Genomic DNA, 12,146 nt, shown 5'->3' on the forward strand with positions numbered 1-12,146 from the left:
AATTAGTACCATAAATAACAGCCTCAGGACATCTCGAGGTACTTTCCCTTTACCCAAAGGAAGCAATAAGCCTTAAGAATTCTTAAGATTTCTTGACAAAGACCAGGGTCATGATTTTCCACTTGGCCACTCTGAAATCCTGTTTTTAAGAAAGAAAAACTGCAGCTGTAGCCCTTGTCATACACTATAGTGATGTTCAGCAGATTTTTCCCATCATGCATCCTTAGGTTAATTATTGCCACTTAAAGATTTGTCAGATTTAAAAACATAAAAGCTTTTTAGTTTAAAAATAATTCCACATCATTCAGCTGTCTACTTGTGGTCCAGAATTCTTCCTGGTACATGCTACACTGGTGACTGAATGCGGCCTTTTGTTAAAGCCTCACAGGTTTTGCTTATTTGACGCTCCAAACATCATGGCAAAAGCTAGAGGGGAAAAAAGAGAGACATACAGCAGACTCCTGCTGCATTCCCAGTTTTATTGGTGACTGGGAAAGCGTTAACATCTTGACACGTAAAGAATTCAAGTTCAGTCATTATGGTGAGAGATGTGTTTTGGCATAACGTCTCTGTAAACATTGTCCTACTTCTGTTTAGTCTTTTAGCTCGTGGTAAATATGTTAAGGCTGCACATTGTGTTTGGTTCTCCGCTGTCCTCATCTTACTGTACTTCTGGTATTTAAATAGGTCACAGCGGAGCCACAACTGTCATGCTCAACAGATGGAGCATGTCAAACTGAAAAAATGTCTTTGGGGAGCTGACCTCGCTCTTCCGAAAGACCAGATCACAGTAAAACATTTAAAAAAAATTCCTTCTCTTAAGCCCAGAGCTCCGAATGACCAGTGTTCAACATGTCAGAGCGAGTGTGTATTCCTAGAGAGCTCAGTGATCCAGCTACCTCTGACAACGCTGTTGCCGTTTTCTCATTTTATTCATCCAGTGCAAAACAAAACATATCAGGCAACGTTGTCTTTGTGTTGTGAACAACAACACATTTGCATTGGCGCACAGCTTCCTCCTACGAATGAAATGCTGCCTTTGTTTTGCCCCAGTATTTGCATAATGGCCATATTCATGCAAGTAGCTTTCCTCATGTTTCAAAGAAAAGGTTACCTGTAACCCCGAACCGACCTTTAATGCCCACATTAAGCTGGAGCTAACATTACAGCCTCTTAAAGCTGGATGACAGACTGAATCTACCACTGGACAGCACTTCCCCATTGAAAGGTTAGAGGACAGTAAACTTTCTCTTCCTTGTTGCTGCTTTAAGCTTGCTTCATCAGCTTCCTGTAAAACAGTTCACTCAAATGACACACAGACATTTTCTCTCTTACGCCAGCATTTTGGAGGCGAGAGAAGTTTTGTCTGTCACTGCTCATTTCAACAGAGGACATTTCCTTTTTACAAGCTTTGAGGGGATTGGTATTTGGTCCATAAATGGACAAAGTGTCCACTAATGTTTTGACATTCTTCAAAACTGTTTAAAAAGCAAAAAGTACTCCCTTCACATTTGGAAGGAAAAAAAAAATATTGCACCTTACACTGCACTGCAGCAACTTTGCCAAAAATGACTGCCATACAAGTCCTTTATGCTTAACCAATGCTATCATTTTGTCATTGCTACTGCATGCAAGTGTAGCAGAGGTAAATAAAGTCATCGTCTAAATTACAGAACAAGTCCTCATTAATTCTACAGTCCTGCGAAAACATTTTTACATGACTGTAGAATTTTAAGTAGAGGCTAAGATTCAATAGCCTGTAAAACCACCTTCAGCAGCAATAACTTGAAGTTATCGTTTTGTATGTGACTATCAGTCTCTCGTGTCGCTGTGGAGGAATTTGGCCCACTCTTCTTTACAAAGTTGCTGCAGTTCATTAAGATTTGCTGGCATTTCAGGTCGAGGTCTGGACTTTGGGCCATTGTAACATCCTGATTCTTTTCTTTTTTAGCCACTGTGTAGATTTACTCTGGTGTTTGGGATCATCGTCCTGCTACATGACTCAGTTTGGCCTCATGTTTGAGTCCTAGAATACTTTGGTATGTAATTGTTCATGGTTGAACTGCCTCCAAGGTGCCCATGGTGGCTGAAAAACAAGCCCAGATCATCACCCCTCCCCTCGCTGTGCTTTACAGTTGGTATGAGGCGTTTGTGCTCACCAGTTGTGCACAACTGCCAAACAGCTCCACCTCTGGTCTTGTCTGTCCAAAGGACATCGTTTCAGAAGTCTTGTGGTTTTGTTCAGATGCAACTTTGCAAACCTAAGCTGCGCTGCCATGTTGTTTTTAGAAGAGGCTTCATCCTGGCAGCTCTTCCAGACAAGCCATATTTTAGTGTTTTTCTAATTGTACTGTCAGGAAGTTCAATAATCAGTGTGCTGACTGCGCGTATAGAGTCTGAGATGTAGCTTTGTTTTTCTTTTGGTTTGGTTTGGTTTGCAGGGTGCCCACTCCTGGGAATTTTGCTGCATTGTGTTAAATCTAAATAGTCCAAACCAGCAAAGCTTATGCTTTTACAGAAGCACTCACACTTCCCAATGATCAATTAAATCAAGTGGTTTTTTTTTTTGTTTGTTTTTTTATTAGCAGCACCTGGCTGCTACTTACCCTCTGAATTACTAAGAAAGCAGTGACGATGTACTTGGCTTTTTTGATGTTTTGGGGGTTTTTTTGTTTTGTTTTTAAAAACAGAAATGACTGGACTGCTTTCTATTACCTCATCATCATCATCGACTAAAGGTGCAACATCATCCAGTATCCGGCTGGGCGAAGGCTTTCAATTTGTTCCTTCTTCCAAATTTCTTTTACCAATGTAAAACACGTTGTGTAAATGTTTTGCTTCTTTCGTTTATTGATGACACTTTACTCCAGTTAGGACATTAGTACGTCCAGTAATAAAGGTGCACTGGTCATTGCATTACCTGAACAGTCAGTATGTTCACCAACATGTAAAGACAGTCAACTGTGAAGTCATTTCTGCCTACAGTGACAATGAGATCAAAGTGAGATCAATGCTGCCACCATGTGGAATACAAATGAACAACAAATAACACTTGTATATGTTCAGTCCACTTTATTTACAAAGACATTTCAATTAAGAGGCTGATTTGTATGTGAGACAGTCATACATTATATATATACACCAGTGATTTACCCCAGTGTGTATTCGGTGACATTACAACAGAACAGAAAGTGCTTCAGTACACGTTAAAATTCATTTCCATACCAGAGTTACACGAATAGCCTCAAGAAATATCTGATAATTTTAACACGGCACACGGATCTGAAGACACTAGCATTAAGATGAAGGCGTAAATCAAACAGTTCCCATCATATCTTTATTTCATATATTAAATCTAACTTGGAAATAAATTAGCAGGAGAAAGGCGGTCAAACGAGGCACCACTTATCTCATTTAAAAAATAGAAGTAAAGGTTCTACTTTGCCAAAACTCTATATAAAGTTTTACCGATGCTCAGGAAGTAGAAGCTGTGAATTGGCTGCGATTTCCTCTGTACAGCATAGCTTTGCTCAGATACTGCCTGCCACTGTATTTACTCTTCAATCTGGAGTACAGCAAGCTGCTCACATGGGGGTGACTAAAATGCAAGTAAACATGGTACCTTGAAAAACAAGCTCGAGTTTGTAAAGCTGTAAATATGTGACATCTTAAACACATTTTAAAGTATTATAAGAAAAGTTAGCTTTCAATGAGTGATGGGTAATAATTCCAGTTTTTCTACAGAACAATAATTAAACAAAATGATTTTATAGACTAAGAAAGTCATGCATAATGCAATGTTAAAAAATGAAAAAGCAATCTGGAAGGTTAATAGAGGGACAGAAACTAAAGTGTGATGTTCATGTCTCACAATGACCAATACTTACACCTGAGTTGGAAATAGCAGCGTTCACAGAAGGGCTTCCTGTTTCGGATTTGAACCTGGGCTCCATTCTCTCTTCCTCCGAGATGTTGACGGCAGCCCACGCACTGAGGGGAGGACGGGGAAGTGAGAAAGGATTTAGGGACCATCTAAGACAAATCCAGCCGAGCTGTGACGTGGGCCTTTAGCGTCTAAATTATTTCACCAGACGGTCCGCCACCCGAGCACAGGATAACCAAGCTTTGTTTTGCGTAAAAACCCCACAGCATATAAATATCACAACAAGTGTGATGTGCATCTGTGACTTACAGGGAGGCAGAAGTGAAATTGCTTTTACATCTACATGCTAATGAACCAAGGCCAGCTAAATCTAGGGGTCCCCTGCCAGTGAGACTTTCACAGCAAGGATCTAAAAGCAAAGCAGGACAGCAGGTTGGCTTCTTCCACTCTATGCGCATAATAAGTAACTGAGAAAACAATGACAAACATAACAGCGGGCTTGACCACCACCCCCAGAAGCTTCACAGACAAAGAGACAGACTGGCTAATAAAAATAGATTCATGAAAGTGATAGAAACACTCCTCCTAGCAGATGCAAACTGATAACTATGATTGGAAAACAGACCACAGACATGAGACTCCTGCCAACCTCACGAAGCAAGTTGCAGTCACATTAGTCTCAACCCTAAAATTTTGTTCAGAATTAACCCCCAAAACACATACAGGGTTCAGTTATACTGGGTGTATGTTTTTCTTTTCTTAAATGTTCATTTTAACTGGGACCTGTTATGTTAAGTAGTGCGCAAGAATAAAAACTGAAAATTGGAGTAGAACTGAAAATTTGTATAAGTCATGTACATATTAGGCCTCTGCATAAAACACGTCATTTTAGCGCCTCTCTCTTTAAACCAACTTTCTTCTGATTGGCTGTCCCTCGCAAACAGATTCAAACAGCAGATGGGTGTGGCTTCTGTTAAGCTCACAGGGATAACTTGCACATGTATGCATATCTAAGTCTGAAACTTTACCTCTTTAAAAAAAATAAAATAAAATATGTGCATCAACCATAGGGCAGAAAATAAGAAAAAAAAAAGCAAAATAGATCCACTACTGTGGTGGAAATCCTACACTCCGGCAGTATTGAACTTTAAAGTTCCAAAATTATGAGAACTTTGGTCAACACGTAAGAAATCAGGACCAAGTCTGTTGTCTTCCAGTGGCAGCTTTCTTGTCTCTTGCCTACAGATTCTGCAGCATTGTATGCAGATTCACAGAAATTATTGCTAATAAGTCATCATGTGTTTTGTGCATCATTTGCCGTTTCCATTTTGTTGTTGCGTTCAGAGTTTAAGTGACTGAACTATAAGAAAATAAGTTCCGTGTTTCTATTGGCCAACCATGAACTCTGATCACATTTTAACTTTGAAAAACTGAAGGACCTCATGTCAAAAATGGAATAGTTTCCTTAGAGATGAGGAGCAGTTGCAGTTATTTGCAGGTATTGGAACTATTGTGACTGCACCTTAACCCAGGTAAACCCTCTCACCTGAAAACAGCCAAGGTGGAAGTAGAGACTAAGGGCCTCTATGACCATAGCTGGTCTACTACCAAGGATACGCCCACAGACAGAGCAATTCCTCCTGCCATTGACCATCCTGGGGCAGGCACATGGTAACCAGGTAAGGCCAAAAATGTCTGTAAAGACCTTTTTTTTTTTTTTTTTAAGTACATGTACAAGAGATCAAAGCTTGTAGTTTACATAAATGTGTACCTGGCCTGATGACAGGACTGTATGTAAGGATTTCTCAGGGATAATACTGATCCAGTGCTGTATCGCGAAGAGGCATTCCTACTCGGTGTAACGTAACCTGCAGCAGCCGAGTGTGGTCGAGGGTAACTATAGATTGAGGATTGGGGCTGACGCAAATTATCAAGATTATCCAGAGAGTCATATCTGCAGGTAAGAAATCACAGTAGTAGAAGAATAATTGAAAACACACGGACTGAAAAACAGGCCATTGGGCAATGAGTCCAATCTTAAATGCAGCTTGGCTGAGGTCTCACCTTTTCAGAGGAAGCCCAACAATCATGGGATCCTTGTAAAAGCTGCTGCTGCGCTGACGTATCCAGCTGTTGTCAGTCAGAAGCTGAGTCCTTTTCTTCATCTCCTCTAAAATCTGCTGCCTTTCTTTCTCAGCCTTGGACACAGACAGTCCTTTTCTTTTACTCTGATCCCCTGAACAAAAGCATGTTGAAAGGGTTAGAGAAGTACATCTCCAACACAGAAATGGATAATATAAGAGAAAGAGCTAAACTCACCTCTAGAATACTTGTGAGGCCCAGCTAATACTGGGGAAGACAAGGACTTTGTCCTATGGGAACAATAAAGTCTGCATTATTCAACCTTGAGAGCAATTTTTAATTCAAGTCCACAATATTTTGATGTGATTTTCTTTTATTTCTTTTAAGAAATTGTGCTTTGAGTCATAAATCAAGCATTTGTTAAAAGTGTTTTTCTCTAAAAGAAAAAACAAGCAATTATCTACCTTTATAATAGCTTAATTTACAAAAATCACTGAAGTGGTGTGCAAAACCTGGACCTGCGTGACTAAAACTACAAATACAGTGGAAATTGGACCAGGCTTGATCTGACCTGTGTGCAGGGGACAGCTGAGCAAAGCCACATGAGCCATCAGCCCTTAGGTACAGCATTGGCAGAAATAAGGCCCAGCAAAAGCAACAGGAGGCACAGCAGAAACAGCAGTAATGATGATTAAAAAATGCTTTAGAACTTTTTGCAGATGAGAATCTTTGTAATAAACATGCTCTTTGTACCACATGGATAAGAGCAGCATTAAGAAAGAAGCAAAGCTTTATTTACCAGTCTTGTTGAGCAACCATCTCATTCTGCACTTCATGTGCATTACTTTGCCATTTTGGCCCCAACAACTCTTTCAGCTTTTCTCCATCAGTGCTCTGCTCTTCTTCTCTGGTTTTCTTCGGCATTGCATTCTCTTGCTGCTGGGTCCTGGCGAGGACCACATCACCAGGGGTCACCTCAAAGGTTTTCTGGCTCTGAAACATGAATATTGTACATGTAGAGTATTTAGAAAAAGGAAAAACAATGTAACACACTGATAAAAGTGAGCAAAATAATTCAGTGCGGTGTCAGAGCTCTGACTGAAAATGCAACATTATAATGTAACCAGTGTGATCTCAAAATGTAGTAAAATGTCATACATTAGGATCTTAAAAAAAAAAAAAAAAAAGTCCCTTCTTTGGTGCCTTAGTAAGGAAAAAACGATTATAAAAACTGCTGTAAAATGAAAGCGACATTACCCCTGACTTCTTGGGGTCTATTACATCCTGTTGGTCTCTCCGCCACTCTGCCTCCAGCCTCTCCTGGTCCCGCTGATATTTCTCCTAAAAACAAATCCAAAAACACCAGAGCACTTTCATAAAATTGCACTAAACTTCAAGCATATGCTCCTTAGTTCTGTTTGAAAGAGGCTTCACCTGTAGGAGGCGCTCCTGTTCTTCCTGCCACTTCTCCTGTCGCCTGCGATCCTCCTCAAGGTCCCAAGACCAGCTGGATGAGGGGGGGCTGAGCGATGGCACCTGGAGCTGGTGATGCATAGACAGACTGTAAGTTCAAATGTGATCACACTGCAGTACATCAACTCTTTAAACACACGCAGGTGACATATTTCTGACTGTGCACATCCTTTAATCAAATAGTACAGAAACTTACATCAGATATCGCAGATTCTGACCCTCCTGTGAGAGAGAATAATAGTTTAGGACCTGTGTAGTGTTTTGTTTTTTCCTAGAGTAGAGTAGCATCATGCAGGTCTAAACAGATGCAATTACTGGGGAGACATTAGAAGATTAAGGAAGACTGGAGAAAAACGTAGTGGATATTTGATTTTGTTCCTGCTTCAGTCAGGAAAGCTCTGCTAGAGGCCTTCATCTGGCCAATCTCAGACAAGCTATAAAAAAATGACCCAAACCGGTCACTGAAGACTTACCAGTAGGACTGAATTAAACACTTCTCACCACTCATTCAGGATCATCACTCTCCAATGATCAGGGCCAACTTGCCTACAGTTTATCAAAATTCAGCACACTATTCTGCTAATGTATCCCCAGCTAAAGATGCCACACTGCAAATTCTGAAAAAGAAGCTGCAGAACAAAGCCTCAAGAACTTGTAAATGCAAGAAAGGTATCACAGTGTGCGGTAAAGCAAGCACAAATTTGCTGTGTTTGCTTGATGCAACAGCAGCTACACACAGTGCAAATATTTACCACATAAGTACACCCACGAGCTGAATCCTGCACAGCCTGAAGAGAAAAGCCATCGTAGGACACACAGAATCATCAACAACCACAAAGGACAGCAGAGGATATCAGTCTTCGTGCCAGAAAGTTACTGATCAAACAATGAAAACAACATAAAGAACCGTTGCACACAGTGGGCTCTTCTCATTTCTCTGTTTTGTGCCTCCTTATCTCCTCCCGCCTGTAACCTGGAAATCAATTCCAGTGTGTCATTATTTAGGGATGCCTTAATTTCCAAAATGCATCTCAAGGAGAGAGGAGCCAGGAGAGAGACAGGTTGCTGAAGGGACATGAGTGAGGAAGTACTCGCGATATATAGAACCATCATGATGTACCTTTGGTATATGATTAAAGTATAGAAGCTGCCATAAAATATAAGAGTAAGCTTAAACAAAACAGACATCACATAGTTATATGAAGGGGGGGGTTAAAAAAGTAGGACTACATACAGACCTATAAAAAACTAGGTAAAGGTCAACAGCATGAACGCATGAAAACACACAAGCACATCAGCACAGAAGGATGGCGTGTTGGTCTTGTTTTTCAACCACGGGAGCTGAGCACCTCGCAGTCAACGAGTTCACTAAACTCTTCTAGAGTCAAATATGAGACCTAGGGCTGTTCGATATAACGATATATATCTGATGACGATATAAAAACATCTATCGTTTCATTTTACGCTATCGTTTGTTTCGTGGTGTCGCAAAATAAACTGTTTTCGGCAATATTTTTTCACCGTTTTGATGGTCACTGTAGTGGCTATATTAATTTATTAAGTTCCCTCTTTCTCTTATATTTTATATAACCACACTACAGACGGACAAGCGCCTGTTTTTATGCATTGTCGTTAGCGACAACGACAGTAACACCATCGCGTGTCCGCTTGTTTATTTTCCACATAAACCTTTCACAATAAAGCTCAAGATCCTGTTGAGACTCTTCAAAATAAACTGAATCACGTGAAAGAGTATGCACAGTATGAGATGAGAAGCAAAAAAGAGACACCAGGTGCTAAAAAAAAAAATAAACCTTAGACTCAAACGTTAGAACAGGCTTTTCCCCGCAGCACGCCGTGTAAATACTCACAGAGAAAACGGCGGCCGTTACAACTTATGTCTAAAAATGTATAGTTTCATACATCGGTTAAAACACTTAACTCCAGGTACAGGACGCCCAGCTGGAAACACTTCACGCAAGTCGAGCTGCCCGAGATTCACAGAATTTACAGAAAATGTTACATTTTTGTGATTTATATCGTTATCGGACAATAGATGTCTTATATCGGGATATGAGATTTTGGTCATATCGCACAGCCCTAATGAGACCACGGCCAAAGAAGTGTTGCAAATGCCCGGTCAAAGTCCAGATCTTAACTTGATTGAGATGCTGTGGTCAGACCTTGAGGGACCTCTGCATAAACGAATGCCTTCACACTTAAGTGAACTGAACCAATGTTCATCCACAATGATTTGAGAGACCAATATCATCCCCAAAACGATGAATTCAAGTTTTTGCTGCTTAAGCTGATTCTATAAGCTACTGAATCATGTGGCTTTCCACAGGACTTTATGCGGTCCTGGAAAACCTTTTACATAACTATTCATCTGCAATGACTTCAAGATGATGGCTGCAAAGCTGCATCATTGTCATTTTGTTAAATGCCTCAAATTCCTGACCCCTTCCTGCACCTGATAGGAACTAAGCGGAAAAGAGGAAATCAATGCAAAAACTGAGAAATGAGAGGAGATCATCTTAATATAGGCTTATATTTATTGTGGTCTCTATATTTTGGACATGATCAGTGCCGTATCTCTGTGGTTGTTTGGTTAAAATTGGCCAAGCACTGTGAAAAGCAGTACAGTCTGCGCCCCTGCCCTCAGTTCTTCTGCGATTTTTCATGAACAAACTGTACAACGAACAGCAATTTATAGAAATCCTTTAATAGCTGATTTACTTTGGTGTAATTTGTGGTTACGCTGCTCTGATTAAAGCACTGCTATAAAGTATAATAGACTGATGTTATCACAGTGGTTATCTAGTAAAAGGCAATCAGCTAATCACCATGCATCTTTTGATTCCTTATAATTAGCATCTCCTAAATATTCTTTAAAAAAAACAAGCATACTAAAAATGCGTATTTAATTCTAATGACAACTCAAACCAAGCCAAGCACCAGCCACCGAAGCCGCTTCACATGAAGTTCAAACTGCCATTTTACCTTGCTGCCTGAAAAATTCTGCCCTCCTATTCTGATTTTTTCTAATAATAGTACTACAATCTACATGAAGAGGAAGGGTGGACAAAGTGAGAAATTACACATATTACACCCGAGTTATTTTTAGAGGAAGTGTTTTTTTTAAATATCACTGCGATTACACACTTTATGCTTGGTGTTACCTTTATTTCTGGCTGTCCTATGTGTCTCACAAAGTTCTCCACCCATGACTTTACCCTGCATCACCTATGCAGGTGAAAAAAAAGACACCACAAACTATAAGAAGAGCTTTGATCATTTTTTTTTTTTTTTTTTTTTTTAAATTGCTGTGATAGCTGCTAAAATAGTGCTCACGTTGTCTGTGTGCCCATTGCTTTTGAACCCTTGTGTGCCTTGTGTGTCTGGAAAGGCAGCACTGTTGGCATGGTGATCAGGGCACCCTATCAGGACAGGCGAAGACGCAGCAGTCAGATTGAGGGTCACCCTGCTCTGGCCTGGCTGGCTGTGATGAGTCCCCTCGCTGGTGCTCCAATCTAATTAAAAACAACTAGCCATCAACTCTAAGACCACGCTAATAATTTCAGGAAGTGGTAAAACAGAGCTGCTTTTACTCATTATCCTACCCTTGTTGCCATAGCGCCGAATGTCCATGGTCAAACTGCCGGTTTGAAGGGCAGATGCCATTTTATCCTTCCACTGGTCGTAGTTCATGTGTGCCACCGCAGCTCCATCGACGGCCACGATCTTGTCGTCGACACACAGCTGGCAGAGCTCGGCTGGACTGCCTGAGGGAAGAAATGAAGAAAGATGAAAACGAGTACGGCATAACATGAAAAAACGAAAGTGCCAATTCAGAAATTATTTGCTTAGCATGAAGTGAGAAACACAGTAGGAGCTGTTCCTATCTGAAAGTGGGCCACTAAGCAGCGAGTAAGTGACACCTCTCTCATGTCCAATTCATTATTCATGGTTGCGTTTTAAATCACTGGCTACATTTGGTAGTTTGATGCTCAGAAGCCCTCAAATATTGTAAAACTCCTAGGTTAAAGTTTCTCTTCCCTACAAGTAACCGTATACATAATTACCATGTTCAGAAAACATAATCAAAATGTAGCCGTTTTGACATCTCTCCCCCTCCACCAGAATAAAAAATAGCTTTGAAATTCTGCACTCTTCCCCTTCTGCTGCATACAATTTCCCTCACAACAAAAATCGACCCACTAACAAATTTGATGCCTTTTTAGTCTGTGACCTGAACTGTCAGTGTCATCTGTTACCGTTTGAATCTCTAAGCGCTAACCTGTGAGAGCAAATTTCCTCTATAAAAAGCAAAAAAGAAAACATTTGTCACCGACTTGTTCCTGTCTCACACAAAGATGCTAAATGTAACGTTCTGTTCTTGTGACAAAACTTCAGCACTGCAGAGTTACATTTAACAAGAGTCTTACCGGGCTGAATGAGCTTAACTCTCGCCCCCGTCGAGTCCCAGTGAGTATGGAAACCAAAGTCAGCTAGACTGTTGGGTTTAAGAGTAAGGCTCACTCTCATGTCACTGTGATCCACCTGGAAACACACACACACACACACACACGTGTAAAGGTGACACCGTGTGATCCAATGTCGAATGCTTCCTAGTGGAAATTAGAGACTTGAGTGGCCCGCTACACAAATATAGTAAGGAAGGGATACACTGAATGACCAGTTACTG

General features: G+C 40.6%; 1 protein-coding gene across 9 annotated transcripts in view; it reads right to left on the reverse strand.

The window, feature by feature from the left end:
- Positions 1-3,033: 3,033 nt before the first annotated feature.
- The window catches only part of LOC146393863 (LIM domain only protein 7-like), a 31,229-nt gene continuing 22,116 nt past the window's right edge, over positions 3,034-12,146 (reverse strand). For 5 of the 9 annotated variants that reach the window (XM_084936431.1, XM_084936423.1, XM_084936454.1 and 2 more), the window contains 15 exons: positions 11,887-12,001; positions 11,062-11,223; positions 10,793-10,971; positions 10,621-10,684; positions 8,191-8,226; positions 7,635-7,660; positions 7,400-7,507; positions 7,223-7,306; positions 6,765-6,958; positions 6,537-6,581; positions 6,203-6,255; positions 5,948-6,119; positions 5,655-5,837; positions 3,888-3,990; positions 3,034-3,598 (listed from right to left, as the gene is read on the reverse strand). In XM_084936431.1, the coding sequence (XP_084792557.1) occupies positions 3,554-3,598; positions 3,888-3,990; positions 5,655-5,837; positions 5,948-6,119; positions 6,203-6,255; positions 6,537-6,581; positions 6,765-6,958; positions 7,223-7,306; positions 7,400-7,507; positions 7,635-7,660; positions 8,191-8,226; positions 10,621-10,684; positions 10,793-10,971; positions 11,062-11,223; positions 11,887-12,001 (1,569 nt within the window). In that variant the 3' untranslated portion in view covers positions 3,034-3,553. The remainder of the gene's footprint in view (positions 3,599-3,887; positions 3,991-5,654; positions 5,838-5,947; positions 6,120-6,202; positions 6,256-6,536; positions 6,582-6,764; positions 6,959-7,222; positions 7,307-7,399; positions 7,508-7,634; positions 7,661-8,190; positions 8,227-10,620; positions 10,685-10,792; positions 10,972-11,061; positions 11,224-11,886; positions 12,002-12,146) is intronic. The other 4 variants (XM_084936439.1, XM_084936447.1, XM_084936471.1 and 1 more) reach the window with 4 other exon arrangements.

This window comes from Perissodus microlepis, chromosome 1 (assembly GCF_051167445.1).
Source record: "Perissodus microlepis isolate ML-2025 ecotype Zambia chromosome 1, ASM5116744v1, whole genome shotgun sequence".
In the NCBI taxonomy this organism is placed as follows: domain Eukaryota; kingdom Metazoa; phylum Chordata; class Actinopteri; order Cichliformes; family Cichlidae; genus Perissodus; species Perissodus microlepis.